General features: G+C 43.4%; 1 protein-coding gene across 1 annotated transcript in view; it reads right to left on the bottom strand.

Annotated features, from left to right (window-relative positions):
- The window catches only part of LOC120933436 (venom factor-like), a 120,540-nt gene that overhangs the window by 40,645 nt on the left and 62,887 nt on the right, over positions 1–17,008 (bottom strand). The window contains exons 21-26 of the mRNA XM_040346653.1: positions 14,339–14,551; positions 13,749–13,815; positions 9,679–9,765; positions 4,236–4,439; positions 1,501–1,576; positions 271–430 (exon numbers count right to left, since the gene is read on the bottom strand). Of these exons, the coding sequence (XP_040202587.1) occupies positions 271–430; positions 1,501–1,576; positions 4,236–4,439; positions 9,679–9,765; positions 13,749–13,815; positions 14,339–14,551 (807 nt within the window). The remainder of the gene's footprint in view (positions 1–270; positions 431–1,500; positions 1,577–4,235; positions 4,440–9,678; positions 9,766–13,748; positions 13,816–14,338; positions 14,552–17,008) is intronic.

Raw genomic sequence — 17,008 nt, 5'->3', positions numbered from 1 at the left:
GGTGCCCGGCTTTGAAAAATTGGTGCTCCCTGGGCCATAGGTCGCACGAACAACAAACTTTGCACACTTGTAGAGGAAGAGTGGGGCTACATGTGTGTTTGGGGTCCAGAGGACCTACAGCCGGCCAGTACCGGGTCCCCAAAGTCCGGGAGATCAGGCGCAAAAAGGTGACTCGAGTATAAGCCAAGGGGGGCATTTTCAGCACAAAAAGATATGCTGAAAAACTTGGCTTATACTCGAGTATATACGGTAAGTTTAAAGGGTACTTACTAACATCTCCTGATGAATTACTGGAGCATCTTCCTTGAACAATCCGTCTGGTTTTTGTTTCTCCAGGATTAGCCACTTAATGGCACCGCACAGGACATTAACTTCTATGTCCATCAAGGGACGGGCCGTGGCAAAAACTTTAGCCACATATGCTGTCAGCCTGTATAGAAAAAGTCATTATGAACCCAGAAGACGAAAGGACAAGTAATCATGAATGAAGTAAAGGCATGACGAGTGATCATAAACCAAGCAGAGCCAAGGCAATCATCATGAACAAAGAAGAGACCAAACAAGTCATCAGAGATATAAGAAAAGCTGCTCTACGTGAGAAAGTCTCTGGTTAATCCCTACACACACTAGTCAGGTGCTAGCCCTGCTCGCATGCTGTGTAACATGAAGAAATAATTCCGGGGGGCTGCACTTCCAAAAATCCTTTTATTGAAGCTTCATATGACAAGTGGTTGACAGATGGAGCAGGAGACAAAGAGTAGACGCTTTCGTGCAAATGTTATCGCTTAGTCATTACCATATTAACTAAGCGCTATTTGCACAAAATGCATCAATCTCTTGGTCCCCTGCTCCACCTGTCAACCACTTGTCATATGAAGCTTCAATAAAAGGATTTTTGGAAGTGCAGCCACCCGGAATTCTTTTTTCAAGTCTTCGGAGATAGGACAAGTGATCATAAACCAAGCAGAGGCAGAGCAATCACCAGAAACTGAGCAGAAGCAGGACAAGTGATCAAGAGCCAAGAAAAGGCAGGGCAAATTAATAACCAATCAGAGACAAGACAAATCTTCATGAACCAAGCAAAGACAGAACAAGTCATCATTAACCAAGGAAATAATACGGATAATCATGAACCAAGAAGAAGGACAAGTGGAGGCAGGAAAAAAACAGCATTAACCAAGCAAAGACAAGACAGGTCATCAATTAACCAAGGAGATAAGACAAATAATTATAAACCATGCAGAGGCAGGGCATCATAAACCAAGGAGAGACAGTAATCAACCAAACAGAGGCAGGCCAAGTCAGAAATAGTAGAAGTGATAATAAACCAAGCAGAGGAAAGACAAGTCATTGTGTGCCAACTAGAGGCAGAGCAGTAAAACATACCAGAAATAAGAAGAGCAAGAATATGAAAATAAATTGTAACACAACACCAAGTGAGGTGAAATAGAATGATGCTATGACACATCGGTATTGTATCTTAGTATAGATTTAATTTACCATGTGCTGGCAGGTCTGTTCACGAAAGCCGCATAGGAACTGTCTGCTTTGCGGTAAACAAGTTGCTGAACATAACCTAAAACGAACAAGATATTAGAACGGCCTCCAGAGGTGGTTCTGGCCAGCTCAGTAGATTGCTTTAAGAAAGGCCTGGATTCTTTCCTAAATGTACAGAATATAACTTGAGTATTAAGATTTGTAGGTAAAGTTGATCCAGGGTAAATCCGATTGCCTCTCGGGGGATCAGGAAGGAATTTTTTCCCCTGCTGTAGCAAATTGGATCATGCTCTGCTGGGGTTTTTTGCCTTCCTCTGGATCAACTGTGGGAATGGAGTTGGGTGTATAGGATTTTACTGTGTTTTTTATTTTTGTTTTTTTATTTTTTGTGGTTGAACTGGATGGACTTGTGTCTTTTTTCAACCTGACTAACTATGTAACTATGTAACGGCTATTCTAAATAATATATCTTCCAGATCAAATTTCCTTTCTTTAAAGCAGACCTTCACTAAAGGTAAAATTGTCTTTTTAGATGACTGTAGACATTAGATTACTTTTTTTTTTTGATCAGGTGACAAACAAGTGTCTATGAGGCAGCACACAACAACATTTCCAAGGATCAAAATCAGGAAGGTCAAAAAAAAACTCCCATTTGCTATTATTTTGTCCAGTGGTATAACTGTCTACAGAAAATGTGAACTAACACCGAACAACCTCCCTACCCCTCGGTCCCTGCTATGCCTACCTCAGGGTCAGTGCCCATGCAGCCAGTCCAGCAGTCCACAGACTTAAAATCCCCACTAATTTTCCTCTTCTCTGTGCAATGTTTCCAGGATGAACCAGAGTGATTTTGATTGGTCAGCGCTTGCACAGTGGATTGCTATGGTCTGGAAGTGCTTCCCAGAGAAGAGGGGGATGTCAAATCTATGGACCGGCTGCATGGGCATTGATAGCTCAGAAACCCCATAAGTACAGCAGGGACTTGACGAGTGGGGAGGTTGTACGGTGTTAGTTCACCTTTTTTTTCTGAAAAGGTAAACTAACATTTTAAGGTCGATGCACTGTTCTTTGTTGCCCTAAACGGGAGAAAAATCAGTCCTCTTTTTCTGGGAAGACACTGTGACACAGATAGACTGTGAGGCAGTTGGCTGCTGTTCTACTTCTAGAGTGCCAAAGGACTAAAGGGCCTTTTAGGGACTAATGCCCTGTACACACGATCACTTGTTGTGATGAAATAAAATGACATTTTTAAAAATGTAATTTAAAATGATTGTGTGTGGGCAAAACATAATGTTTTGTCTTCTGAAAAACGACCAAAAAAAATTATGCCCCCCACACACGATCACTTTTTGTGATAAAAAAATGTCATTTTTTATCATGAAAAAAAATGAAATTTTTCCAACTTCATCATTAAAAATTATGTTGCCCACACACCATCGTTTTGAGACGGGAGGTAAAACTACCGTTCATAATGGAGTAAGCATATTCATCACGCTATAACAGACAAAAAAGCACAAATCGTCTTTTACTAACAAGTAACCAGCTAAAAGCAGCCTCAAGGCAAATAGAACTTCCCCTTTAGAGTGCCGTCGCTTTGTTCATCATTTTTCAAAAACGATGGTGTACACACCATCGTTTTTGAAAAATGATGAACAAAGCGACGGCACTCTAAAGGGGAAGTTCTATTTGCCTTGAGGCTGCTTTTAGCTGGTTACTTGTTAGTAAAAGACGATTTGTGCTTTTTTGTCTGTTATAGCGTGAAGTTGGAAAAATGTCATTTTTTTTTCATGATAAAAAATTACATTTTTTTTCATCACAAAAAGTGATCGTGTGTGTACGGGGCATCAGCATGAACATAGTTACACAATCCTTTTGAAAAAGGACAGTAATATCAAGTTGATCGCATGATGGCATGAAATGGCATAGTAGTGAATATAAGGTGTGACAATGCACCTAGTTAAAGATTTGTACTATATGACCACGTTTGTATATACCTGATTATCCCACATTGAGTTTGTTGGAGATCCCATTCCAAAACCATTTGCATTATTAGTCTCTCCTATCCAATGCAGCCATAACAGCCTACATTTTTTTTCGTCTTCCACAACCTTTTTCAGTGTGTTTGTGGGAATGTGTGTCCGTTCAGCCAAACATACATTTATATGGTAAGGTAGTTATGTTATATGAGAAGACTTGGCTTGCCAGTTGCATTTTAATTCATCCCAGAGGAGTTCATTAGGATTGAGATCAAGGTTTTGTGTGGATGGCAGCTGAGTTTCTCTAAATCAAATTGGTCATACCATCTCTTTATGGAGCTGGTTTTGAGCACAGGGATACAGTAATGCTGAAACAGAAAATGGCCTTCCCCAAACTGTTGTTTGGGAATATCCACACACTTTTTTGGTCATATAGTATAACAGCAGTCCCCAGTGAGATCCTTGTGGAGACATTGATCAAGCGGTTTCATGACAAAGTATACTTGTATAATGTACACATGGAGACAAGAAAGGTCTTTCCCATTTCTAGTGTAAAATATTTCACTAATGTAGCTGTTTTGGAAAGAATGTATTGTATTTGTGCAAAGAACAATTATTATAGTTAACTAAAAATTCTATATTTTTCAGTCAATGATAGAATAATTTAAAAAATGTTCCATTGAGATGGCATTAGCTTCACACAAACCTCTATTCTATCTTCCTTGAAATTAGGTTCACAAACTGCCCACATTGGTCACTTACCCGTTCTGATGTTCTTGATGGCTTCCTCTCTTCGGTTAACACCTATTCGCTCCCACTGCTTAGTAGCATCCAGGTAGATTGTGGCAATCACACTAGGTGTCATGGTAATCATGTTCTGCTCTCCACAACCACGTGGTGTAACAATTAATGGAGTCAGATTGGAACCATCTATGGCGTCTTCCACCATTTGAGTGATTGGAGTCCCTAAGTTAAAAATGATAAAGTTCTTGAAATTAGTCCTTTTTTTCACACACAAAATTTCAGTATATTAGTACCAAACATGTTAAAAACCAATTCTACGCAAAACTATCTGTTTCTTACAGTATGTCTTCCAGAATACCCAATTTTGCCCAGCTTTTGCAGCCATTCTTAATTAATTTCAAATTATTATTATTATTATTATTATTATTATTATTATTATTATTATTATTATTATTTTAATCTTTAATTTCTAAAAAGTGTCCAGTGGCTTGTGATTGGAGATTTTGTCTGATTCTGCTCTGTAGTAACACAACAACCTAATAATTCATGACTCATGTATATGCAGTATTTCACATGCACTCAACTTCTTTGATCGACCATCTGAGTGTAACCTGCCCTGTTAAACCGCTGTATGATCTTGGCCACCATGCTGCAGCTCAGTCTCAGGGTCTCAGAGAGTTCTTTGCCATGGGGTGCCATGTTGAACTTCCAGTGACCAGTATGAGAGAGTGAGAGAGATAACGCCAAATTTAACACACCTGCTCCCCATTCACACCTAAGACCTTGTAACACTAACGAGTCACATGACACAGGAAGGGAAAATGGCTAATTGGGCCCAATTTTGACATTAACACTTAGGGGTGTACTCACTTTGTTGCCAGCGGTTTAGACATTAATGACTGTGTGTTGAGTTATTTTGAGGGGACAGCAATTGTACACTGTTATACAAGCTGTACACTCACTACTTTACATTGTAGCAAACTGTCATTTCTTCAGTATTGTCACATGAAAAGATACAATAAAATATTTACAAAATTGTGAGGGGTGTACTCACTTTTGTGAGACACTGTGGGCCATATCCTCAAAAGGGATACGCCGGCGTAAGCCGTCGTATCCCTGGTTCTAACTTTGGAACTGATCCACAGAATCAGTTTTCCAAAGTTAGGCAGAAGATCCGACATCTGTAAGGGACTTACACTGCCGGATCTTAGGATGCAGTACCGCATCCGCCGCTGGGGGCATATCGAGTCGAAATGCCGCTTCTGGTATGCAAATTAGCACTTAGGGCGATCCACAAAGCTTTTCAGCTTCGTTTTTTCGCCGTAAGTTTTAGTTTGCAAGTGTAAAATTAGGGCTGCTTTTACATGGTGTAAAGTTAGTAACACCATGTAAAAGCACATTCAAGCGACGGCATTTGGTATGCATTCCTGAGGGAGAACTCCACGGCAATTTGTAAAATCAAAACCGGCATGGGTTCCCCCCCAGAAGCATACCAGGCCCTTAGGTCTGGTATGGGTTGTAAGGAGACCCCCCTACGCCGAAAAATCGACGTAGGGGGTCCCCCTACAATTCATACCAGACCCGTATCCAAAGCACGCTACCCGGCCGGCCAGGAATGCCTACCCACGTGCACCCACCACGTGGGTACCTACCGGAGCATGATGGGACGGTGATGCCTATATAAATGGGATGCAAGGCGCGCTTCCATCATTGCAGTGAGAAGAGGCGACGTGTCAACATCGGAAGAAGGGAGAAGAAGAACATGACGTCACAGAAGACCGCGCTGGCTGCCTGTTAGTAATTGAGCTAACACACGAAGATAGCAGGCAGCCAGCGCTGAAGAAGAAGGCACCGGACAGCTGCAGAAGAACCGGGGTGCGCCGAGTCAACAGCGGAGAGCGGCGAAGATAGAAGAAGACCCCCGGAGAGCGGAGAAGACCCCCCCGGAGAGCGGAAGAAGAAGCCCCCCCGGAGAGCGGAGAAGACCCCCCCCCCGGAGAGCGGAAGAAGAAACCCCCCCCGGAGAGCGGAGAAGACCCCGGAGAGTGGAAGAAGAAGCCCCCCCTGGTATTAGAGCTAATAAAGAAGACAGGGGGGCCTCCGGAGCAGACTAATAAATTATTTTAAAAACCCTTGTGTTGTGTGTTTAATAACTTTAACTTTTTGCCTCCAGGTGAATGGGTAGGGGTACGATGTACCCCATATCCATTCACTTAGGGTGGGGGGCCGGTATGTGGGGGCCCCCTTATTTGAGGGGACTCCCAGATTCCGATAAGCCCCCCGCCCGCAGACCCCGACAACCAACGGCAAGGGTTGTCGGGAAGAGGTCCTGTCCTTATCAACATGGGGACAGGGTGCTCTGGGGTGGGGGGGCCCGCAGTGCGCCCCCCTGCCCCAGAGCACCCAACCCCCCCATGTTGAGGGCATGCGGCCTGGCACGGCTCAGGAGGGGGGGGCGCTCGCTCGTCCCCACTCCCTTTCCTGACCGGCCGGGTAGCGTGCTTTGGATACGGGTCTGGTATGGATTGTAGGGGGACCCCCTACGTCGATTTTTCGACGTAGGGGGGGTCTCCTTACAACCCATACCAGACCTAAGGGCCTGGTATGCTCCTGGGGGGGGGGAACCCATGCCGGTTTTTTCTTTGAAAATTGGCATGGAGTTCTCCCTCTCAGGAATGCATGCCGAGCGACGCTGTCAATTTTTTTTATAATTATTTGTTTTCCCGGCGCGTATATTTTTTTTCACCCGTCGCAACTTTAGTGTCCCGTCGCAATCCACAAAGCCCGGCGTAAATTACGTTCGCGCGCTGCACGTCGGGAAAATTACGTCACACGCATGCGCAGTACGGCCGGCGCGGGAGCGCGCCTCATTTAAATTTTAAACGCCCCCCGGAGAGGAGGACCGCCTTGCGACGGAGGCACTTAAGTTACACGGCGTGTAATTTCTAGGTAAGTGCTTTGTGGATCAGGCACTTAGGTAGAAATTTTAAGTCAGTGTAACTTAACTGCTGAAAGTTAAGTTAGGCAGCTTTTTTGAGGATTTGGCCCTGTATGTCTATATACTGTACAATGCGCCCTGAAAGTGGAACCTCAGCCATAATCTTTTTTTTTTTATAGCTTTGTCCAGATGGAATGGTTAGAATAGTTATAACCTCTGCCAAGAATGTTGTTACCGTTTGCTTCCCCTTACTTCCTGGTACAGTGACCAACTATGACTGTGACAGGAAGTGAGGGGGGGTTTTCTCAGCAGGCATATGAACAACAGTAAAAACCAACAGAGATTCTAATCCTTTTCCACAATATCCCAGACTAGAAAAAGTTTCAGTTGAAGTTGCCCTTGAAGGGAGCACAAAATGACATTGTATTCCAATTTTCAGCTTAGTGAAGGACTCCAGCTAAGAATGCAAAACTGCCAGTAAAGCTACACGATTTAAGGTTGTGTATTCTTGCTGATATGTGGTATCTTCCCATCAATTGACATTTCTACTTCTATTTACTTTCAGTTAGACGTTACCCCCAGCTAGCAATCTTTCCTCACAAAGTACAATTTCCTCCAATTAAAGGAAGTAGAGGGGAGTGATTCAATGTTGGGATGAAGTGTATTGTTGGCCAATGGTAGTCAATAATCACATAAAAACTGAATATTCTCTCAGATAAACTTGTTGTGATTGCCTAGAGTATTTATTTACGATTTGCCTGAAATTCTTTCATAAATATAATACTTGTAAATTTTGCTGGCAAAAGATTTATGTTTACTTCTTGTTTAGTTTTTTTACTTGACTAGCGTCTGACTCGCCTGAGAGTTCTGAAGTCATCTGAAGCCCTGCAGATGCTGCCTTGATAACTGCCTGACATTACACAGGCTGCAGAGTTTGAGGTAGGTGGGTAAGGTCAGGCAGTTGTTGGGGAAACAACTGTCATACTCTAATGCCCTGTACACACGATCAGTTCGTCTGATGAAAACGGTCTGATGGATTTTTCCATCAATTATCCGATGAAGCTGACTGATGATCAGTCGTGCCTACACACCATCAGTTAAAAAAACGATTGTGTCAGAACGTGGTGACGTAAAACACAACGACGTGCTAAAAAAAAAAACGAAGTTCAATGCTTCCAAGCATGCGTCGACTTGATTCTGAGCATGCGTGAGCGATTTTTAAACGATGGACGTACCCACAGACGATCGTTTTTTTCTACAGGTTTTTTATCCATCAGATAATTTTAAAACAAGTTCCTAGTTTTTTGACTGATGGATAAAAAAACGATGGGGCCCACACACGATAGGTTAGTCTGATGAAAACGGTCCATCAGACCGTTTTCATCAGACGAACTGATCGTGTGTACGCAGCATTAGTGTTCTCCAATCACAGACTCAAGCTGACGGGTAAGACACTTGCCAGGTAAATAGAGCTAAATAATTGGGCAAAGTTACAAGTTAAAAGGAAATATCAATTATAATAATTTAAGATAACTATTCAGATAGATTGCATACTGATTCTCTTAACCACTTTATTACAGGGCCATAGCCAAAAGACAGCTACAGCGTGGCTCTCTTGTTCCATGGATGTCCTCCCAGAGCGCACCTCCTGTGTGTCCATCAGTGCGTACATCAGGCTTGCTGATCACAGATTGAGGTAAAGGCCCAGTCACAGTGGCCCTTTACCATGTGGTCAGCTGTATTCAATCACAAGTATCAAGTGTCAATGTAAACAAACCTGCCTGTGAGGCCTCGTACACACGACCGAGGAACTCGACGGGCGAAACACATAGTTTTCCTCGTCGAGTTCCTTGTTAGGCTGTCGAGGAACTCGACAAGGCAAGTTTCTCCATTCCCGTCGAGGAAAAAGAAGACATGCTCTCTTTTTTGGCTCGATGGGATCCTCGACAGTTTCCTCGTCGAAAAATGTACACACGACCGGTTTCCTCGGCAAAGAAAAAAAAAACAAGCAAGTTTCTTGCTGGTTTTTGCCGAGAAACTCGGTCGTGTGTACGAGGCCTCATTCGCATATCCATCAGTGCAGTCCCAACAGTGCACATCAGTGCAGCCTCATTAGCGCACATCAGTGAAGAAGAAAAATTATGTATTTGCTAAATTTTATAACAGAAACTAAGAAAAACGTTTTGCTTTGTTCTTTCAAAATTGTCTGCCGTTTTTGTTTTTTTAGCAAAAAAAGTGGTGATTAAATACCACCAAAAGAAAGCTCTATCTGTCTCAGAAAAATTATAAAAATTTCATTTGGGTGCCGTGTTGCATGATCACGCAATTGTCATTCAAGGTGTGACAGCGCTGAAAGCTGAAAATTGGCCTGGGCAGGAAGAGGGTGAAAGTGCCCTGTAGTACAGCAGTTAAACAACCAAACCCTTTTTGCGAACAAGAAACCTGATGTACTTGACATTACTTGACATTATCTTTGCATTTTTTCTTTCATCAGTATTGTTTTTTTTTTTTTTTTTTTTTTACCTTGAACTGTTACAATGGTTTCAACTTCTGTACGAGGCACAATATTTTTCTCATTTAATGGATCAATCACCTCCTTCTGGACCCCACCTGTGAACAACAACCACAAAGGGATGAAAAAAGGCAGGTAAAGATAGTGAAGAACACAACACTCAACAAACTACACAAAAATAACAAAATACGTTAAAACAAAGAGAGTTAAATAATATATATAACACCATCATCTTAAAACTTTAAAAGCATAATTTTGTTCCTTAAAGCAGAAATCTGGAATAAACAAGTATTGTATTGGTAAAGTGTAGGGTAGGGCGTGGATTTGATCTTTTGTATTTCCCTTGGTTGGCTACTAGATGCCCCCATAAATGTAGAGTGAGATTCTGCTTGAGAGATGCTTTGGTTAGGTGCCAGCCTTGCCCCTAATGGGAGAGGGGTACCCAGGGTAAGGTTTTATTAGAAAAATGGAGAGCTGGCTGGGAAGTTGGATGCCATGAGGAAAGTGTTTACTTGTTGTCTCTGTGGGTGAACTGGACCAGATCAGCATTAAGGTAGCTGGACTGTATTCATTTAGCTTATCCTTAAGAGGGAAGCCTGAAAATGCATTTTTGGGACTACTTCTATCCCCCTGTCATGGACTGCTGGACTCTAGGACACCCCTTCTTTGATTAAGGAGCCTATCCTCTCTCCTCCTTGCTACACCTCACTGAACTTTGCTGGACTGTTTGTAACTTAAGCTGAGTGTCGCCACCTTCAAGGGTGGCTGAAGTATGTAAATATCTTTGCTTCTATTGATTCAGTAAACTGTTAAAAGGCATTCCTGGAGTGGAATCCTCATTCTCCGAACCTCTATATTGTGATATATCCTTGAAAGAAAACTTGTGTCAAAGGGCCAAGAGCCAAAGTGGGGTCTGTTGGTATAAGGCCTGAAACAGGTATGCAGATGACTGTCACCAGGTACTGGCTAAGCCAGGATGGGCCACCCTGCAGAGATCCCCACATGTAAGGGAGAGTAGGTTAGGTCCCCTATTAAGAGTCCCTTTAGTCTGGTCAGAAATGGATTAAAGAGTGGATATGCTTCCCCACTACACAACATTCCTTCCGTATTTTGTCCCAGATATGTGCAAAAAAATCCAGCAATGAAACCACTCTACTCCACAAAAAAACAAACTATAAAAAAAATTATAAGTACCCCATCATAGTCAAAACTCTATTAGGATGTTGTCCCCATAACAAAAGTACAGTTCCACCTCAAACTACTTTGACCCATAGGATGGTCACACACACAGAGGTTGTTTAATGTGACTTCTGCGGTATAGCTAGCAATAATTTTATTAGTATCAAACAAATACAAAAAGAAAATTGAGTACAGTAAATTGATAAAAAAAAATCTACAATCGTCCACTAAAAAAAATGAACAATGTTGTCATGAAACAACTCCTGCACTTTGCCACTGAAGTTTCCTGTAACACAGACCGGTCACTGCTTTTGTCTTTCCTTGTGCAGGGTGACTGGTCTTGTATCCTCCCCACTTTTTACAGGCAGCCTGTAGTTGGAGTATCTGCTGGGTCCCTTCCAAAGCTCTGCTCTCTGTACAGGCTATGTGCAGCTCAGTGATGAAGTCACCATTACTTTCACATGGTAATATATAGATTTGCTAAGGCATTTGGTGCACATATAGTGGGCTATATTATTTTCTTTGTGTCTACTCTTGTTTCTGCCAGGAGCTTAGTTGTTATATTTATGTAGCGGGGTCATCCTGTCAGAGTCTAATGACAGGCCTGAATTCCCGCTGGAACTTTATTCACGCTTGTAAATATGTAAGATACCTTTAAGGAAGTTATGCATGGGACTGCAAGTAGCGGGAGATATGGACTCCATTGACTCTTAGGCCGGGTACACACGGGCAAACATGTACGATGAAACCGGTCCGTCGGACCGTTTTCACCGTACATGTCTGCCCGGGGACTTCTGTACGATGCAGAAGTCCGCGCGTAAACAATATGCGGGGAGTGTCCGCGCCGTCGCCACGACGATGACGCGGCGATGACGCGGCGACATGGGCGGGCCTGCCTTTTAAATGCTTCCACGCATGCGACGAAGTCATTCGACGCATGCGAGGGACGGCGGGCGCTCGGACATGTACGGTAGGTCTGTACAGACGATCATACATGTCCGAGCGGGCAGGATTCCAGCGGACGGTTTTAAAACAAGTCCAGGAATATTTGCCCGCTGGGAAAAGGCCCGGCGGGCAAATGTTTGCTGGAATTCTACCCGCTCGCGCCTACACACGACCGAACATGTATGCTGAAACTGGTCCGCGGACCAGTTTCAGCATACATGTTTGGTCGTGTGTACGGGGCCTGAGGAGAAACAGACTACTCATCCCACAATGCCCTGAGTTATCGGAACATGTGACACCTCCGAACAGACTTATGGGGAAGCTTACTTAAGGAAAGGGAGGGGCTGATCTCTCTCTCTCTCTGGACCTGCATCTTCTCCTCTGCGGAGCTGTGGAGAACAGCACAGCCGTACTGCTAGGCCTGAAGCCTGGGCCTAACTCCTCCGAGAGACCAGCCATCCAGAAGGAAGCAAGACCACCGTACCCAGCTCGTGTTCCAGGAGACCGGGGAGGCCACCCAGCTGACAACTGAAACAGTGGAGAGCCTGATTCCGGAGACCTCATGCTGTGGAGCAGTGATCTACCAACGCATCCTTTTGAGAAGAACTCAGGCGGATCAGGCCTGTCGGGTGAGAGAGCACATGCTCAACCTCAAATCCTCCCTTTTAGACAGTTAACCTAGTGCCACCCTACAAACCGGAGACACATGTTGGGCCCCTAGCTGAAACTTAGCGGCCCTCTCTACTTCCTAGTTGTTTACGCAGAAGTGACTGATGCTGATGAGCGATCAGTTCACCCACGTTGCTGTTCAAGATACTTTGTTTAATTGACTTTCTTTTATAGTTTACCACTTGTGGATTATAAATCTAATGTGCACTAACCGGCTGCAACGTGGACTTTAGTCTCGAGACGTTCTTCAGCTGTTCTGCAGGATTGACCGCTAGAGGGAGCTTGCGAGCATAGATTGCCTACATTAGTTTAGCTGAATGGTACCATTCTTTAACTTAGATCTTTTCATTATTATTATTTACTGATTCCCACAAGGGCCCTTGTAGGATCATATTGTGTCATTGCATAACAGTTGTTTGCTTGTGATTTAAACCCATGTTTGTTTTCTCTAGTCTACATAAAGTAAACTCATTCTCTTTGGTTTAAACATATTGACTGTGTGAAGTGTATTTTTCTCGTCTGGAGGGACCACCCCTAAAAGCAGGTAATATTGTTGTTACATTGTCATTTGCATATTGCATGCCTGCTATTGTGACCCCGGTCAAGCAGAGGTCACAATACACCCACCAGACTTCTGATGTGTCAATGGAGGGTTCGAGCCAGTTAAATAGGGGTGAGCTAAGTGAAGAGAGTAGATCCCAAATCAATCAGCGGCTCTTGAGGGGGTAGCGCTACATTTACATAGAACATTCTCTGCACATTTTTTTTTTTTTACTTAATTGAACATACCAGAAACACATGGCAGTCACCAGCCCTCTAGCCCCCCGTTTTACTTACCTGAGCCCTGAATTTTCCTCAGCGGGGACGTGCTGTCCCTCTCTCCATGGGGTCACAGCTCTTAATTGGATAGATTGATAACAGCACAGCCATTGGCTCCCGCTGCTGTCAATCAAATCCAATGACGCGGGCACCGGGTTGGCGGGGCCGAGTTCGGCAGTCTATGGATGCAAATGCTGGACTCAGGAGCGCGCCCCCAAAGTTAACCCCTCCGGGAGATCCCTTCTCCTAGGGGGTTATCTGATGCAGGTAGGAGCCGCGAGAGCTGCCGAGGGACCCCAGAAGAAGGGGTTGAGGGCCACTCTGTGGAAAACGAGCTGCACAGTGGAGATACGTATGATATGTTTGTTATTTAAAAAACAAAAAAAACAAGCCTTTACAACCCCTTTATTGATAAGGTTTCTAGCACTAAAACGAACATAGAAAATCAATGACCTCAGAAAGGACTTACCTTTCCCTTTCACTTGTGGTTCCAGAGTCACTGTCTTGACATTTTTTGTAAGACGAACTCCTTCTGGCTGAAAGAAATTTTAACAGCAACAAATGAGTTGAGTTCCTAATCACCAAGGTCAAATCTAAACATTAAAGCATGAGAATTTGTCACCTTTTGCAAGGTGAGTGTGGAGTTTTGAATAAAATGGATGGAATTTCGATTGAGTTGAATTTTTTATGTTAAAGCGGATTTTCACCGCAAAAGCAATGTCTGTGCACATGGCTCCAGTCTTGCCCTCCCCCACCATCCCACCATTGGATATATATTTTTGTAATTGCTCTCGTATTTTGTTGTGCTTCTTCCTTTCTTGCCTAGGCAGGAATGACATTGTGCACACATGCGCAGATGTGCAGAAAGTCTGTGGCCAGTCTTCTGGACATTCACACACATATTTTCCCTTTACATATGTAAGAAGATGGTGCAGTCGAGGACAAAGACCTCTGTTTTGTCTGAGCATGCACGCAAAATTCGGTACATACACAGATGTGGTGCAAGGGTCTGCTAGGTAACAAAGGCAAGGCACTTAAATCATCTGAACCCATACTTACCACAACCTTTAGCTTTTTCTTGATACCATCAGACAAAAATTGTTGAAAGACCGCAGCTTTCACTTCTATGTCATGCAGACCCAGAGAGAGTGGTACAATGATAAAAGGAACAGCAAAGGAAGAATGGGGTTCAATATAAATGTCTTTGCGGTATTTTGCTTTGGATGTAGACAGACTGCAGAATTCTGGGTTGTGAGTAAATTCCACTTTCACCTGAAACAAATCAGCATTGCAATCTAGATGTTAAAGCTGAACTCCAAGTGATCACCTTAATACTTCAATGAAATACAGTTGCACAATCTTGTTTTTTATTTCTATCCATCCAGTTCTCAGCTCTGCCTCACAGTACTGTCAGATGATGACACCACTTTCATTGTTACAGCTATAGACTATTCGGTCCTACTTTATGCATATGTACTGTCAGAAGGAGACAGCGGTCTTCATCAACTGGAAGGCTGGGTTCAGAAGGCGCCACTGACAACTGTGCCAAGTTGTACAACATCTAAGCTGTCCACATACATTTATTTGGCTGTTTGCCTGGAGCTTACGGTAGTATTCCAATATTACGGTATGTATTTGGTAGAGGTTAAACTGCTCCACTAAATTAATTTTTCCTGTCAGACATACCCCTGGTACATGTTCTACTTTATGGTAAGAGTAGTTTAGGTCAAATGCCTTACTATACAACATAAAGAAAAAGCAAGCAGAAATGCATTGGATGATTATTGTTCATATAAAATGGTATACATAGTTCTAGTTGGGTTCCTATGAATGTTAGAGTTTTTTTTTTTTTGTCCATGCTATTGTCATTGCCCTAATCAAATCCTACATGCAAGATTTCGATTGGTGCAGACAAATGCACAAAAATAAATGTGTTATTTAAACCATAATGCCGCGTACACACAATCGTTTTTCGACATGAAAAAAACGTCGTTTTTAAAAAATGTCATTTAAAATGATCATGTGTGGGCTTTACATCATTTTTCGGGTTCTGAAAAACGACAATTTTTTTTAACGAACATGCTGCATTTTTTAACAACGTTTTAAACAATGTCGTTTTTAGGGTTGTAAAAAATGATCGTGTGTGGGCTAAAACAACGCTAAAAAGCAAGTTATGAGACGGGAGCACTCGTTCTGGTAAAACTACCATTCCTAATGGAGTAGGCACATTCATCACGCTGTAACAGACAGAAAAGTGCCAATCGTCTTTTACTAACACAGAATCAGCTAAAGCAGTGCCAAGGGTGGCGCCATCCGCATGGAACTTCCCCTTTGTAGTGCCATCGTATGTGTTGTACGTCACCACGCTTTGCTAGAGCATTTTTAAAAAACGATGGTGTGTGGGCAACGTCGTTTAAAGTTGGAAAAACTTTGTTTTTTCTACATGCCGAAAAACTTTGGTTTTTTTTCATGCCGAAAAATGATCGTGTGTACGCGGTATAAGGCTCAGTACACCCTTCCCTACCAGTTGTCAAGAAGATGTTCGGCAAAATCTGATGTCGCTCCCTTGCTTTAGGCTGGCTAAATACATTTTTGGGCTTTACTATACTTAGCTAAGCAGCATTGTATTTTCAATATCTGGCACATCTATCTCTAAGCCTGGCAGATGAAAAAGCTTCCAGAAATAGAGTAGGATGGTTAGCCACTGGGTTATGAATATTTATCTGACATCAGCCAATCCCTGGGAGGGAGATCTAAAAAGTATGGCTGGGGAGAAGATAAATGCTTGGGAGGGTCTAATCAGAGTATCTCTCTTCTGGGTCCTCTGCCCCTAGGAGGCAGCCGGTGTTGCTGAAGTGATATTGTCATTAGGCTCCAGCATGCATTTGGCAGGGTAGGAACTTGGACTTAAAGAAACTTACTGGAAGACACTGCCTGTGAAAGCTTGGCTGGAAGAAGGATGCCTTTCACTGAAAAGTGTCACCGGGAAGCTGATTGTGAGCTGCCTCTGGACATTGTGAGTAGGACCTTGCCTTGAGCTCCACATGTACTTATGCTTTGAAGGTTGGACACCAGAGCTTGCTACAAGGAATGTGACTGCTTTTACAGAGTCTCAGATTAAATGGCTGTCCCCCTACCTCCAGGAGAACTTAAAGGGGCTATAAAGGTTCATGTTTTTTCACCTTAATGCATCCTATGCATCTGACGATTACCGGCCCCCCAGCCCCCCGTTTTATTTACCTGAGCCCTGGAAAGCCCCCCATCGCGAACATGCTCTTCCTTTGCCCAGGCTTCTCAGCTCTTCATTGGATAGATTGATACCAGTGCTGCCATTGGCTCGGGCTGCTGGGGGGCGGGGCCGAGTCATGTACTCGGCGGGTATGGACGCCGAATGCAGGACTCGGGAGCGCGCCCACAAGGTAACCCCGTTGGGAAAGTGCTTCCCAGAGGGGGTTATCTGAGGCGGGTGGAGCCAAGAGAGCCGCTGGGGGACCCCAGAAAACGCTGTTCGGAGCCCAGTGGAGGTAAGTATGACATGTTTGTTATTTAAAAAAAATGTGAACCTTTACAACCACTTTAAAGCTGCTATTGAAGGATATTGCTTGAGAATATGTCCCTCTTATATAAGGTTGTGTTTTGCATTACACTGTGCATATCATTTTTTCAAATTCTGTAATAAATCTTAAAAATACACCCCAAGACTAAGCCTGAACTTTATCAGTGTGCTTT

The sequence above is a fragment of the Rana temporaria genome, chromosome 3 (assembly GCF_905171775.1).
Source record: "Rana temporaria chromosome 3, aRanTem1.1, whole genome shotgun sequence".
Lineage (NCBI taxonomy): Eukaryota > Metazoa > Chordata > Amphibia > Anura > Ranidae > Rana > Rana temporaria.
This window is presented reverse-complemented; position numbering and strand designations above follow the sequence as displayed.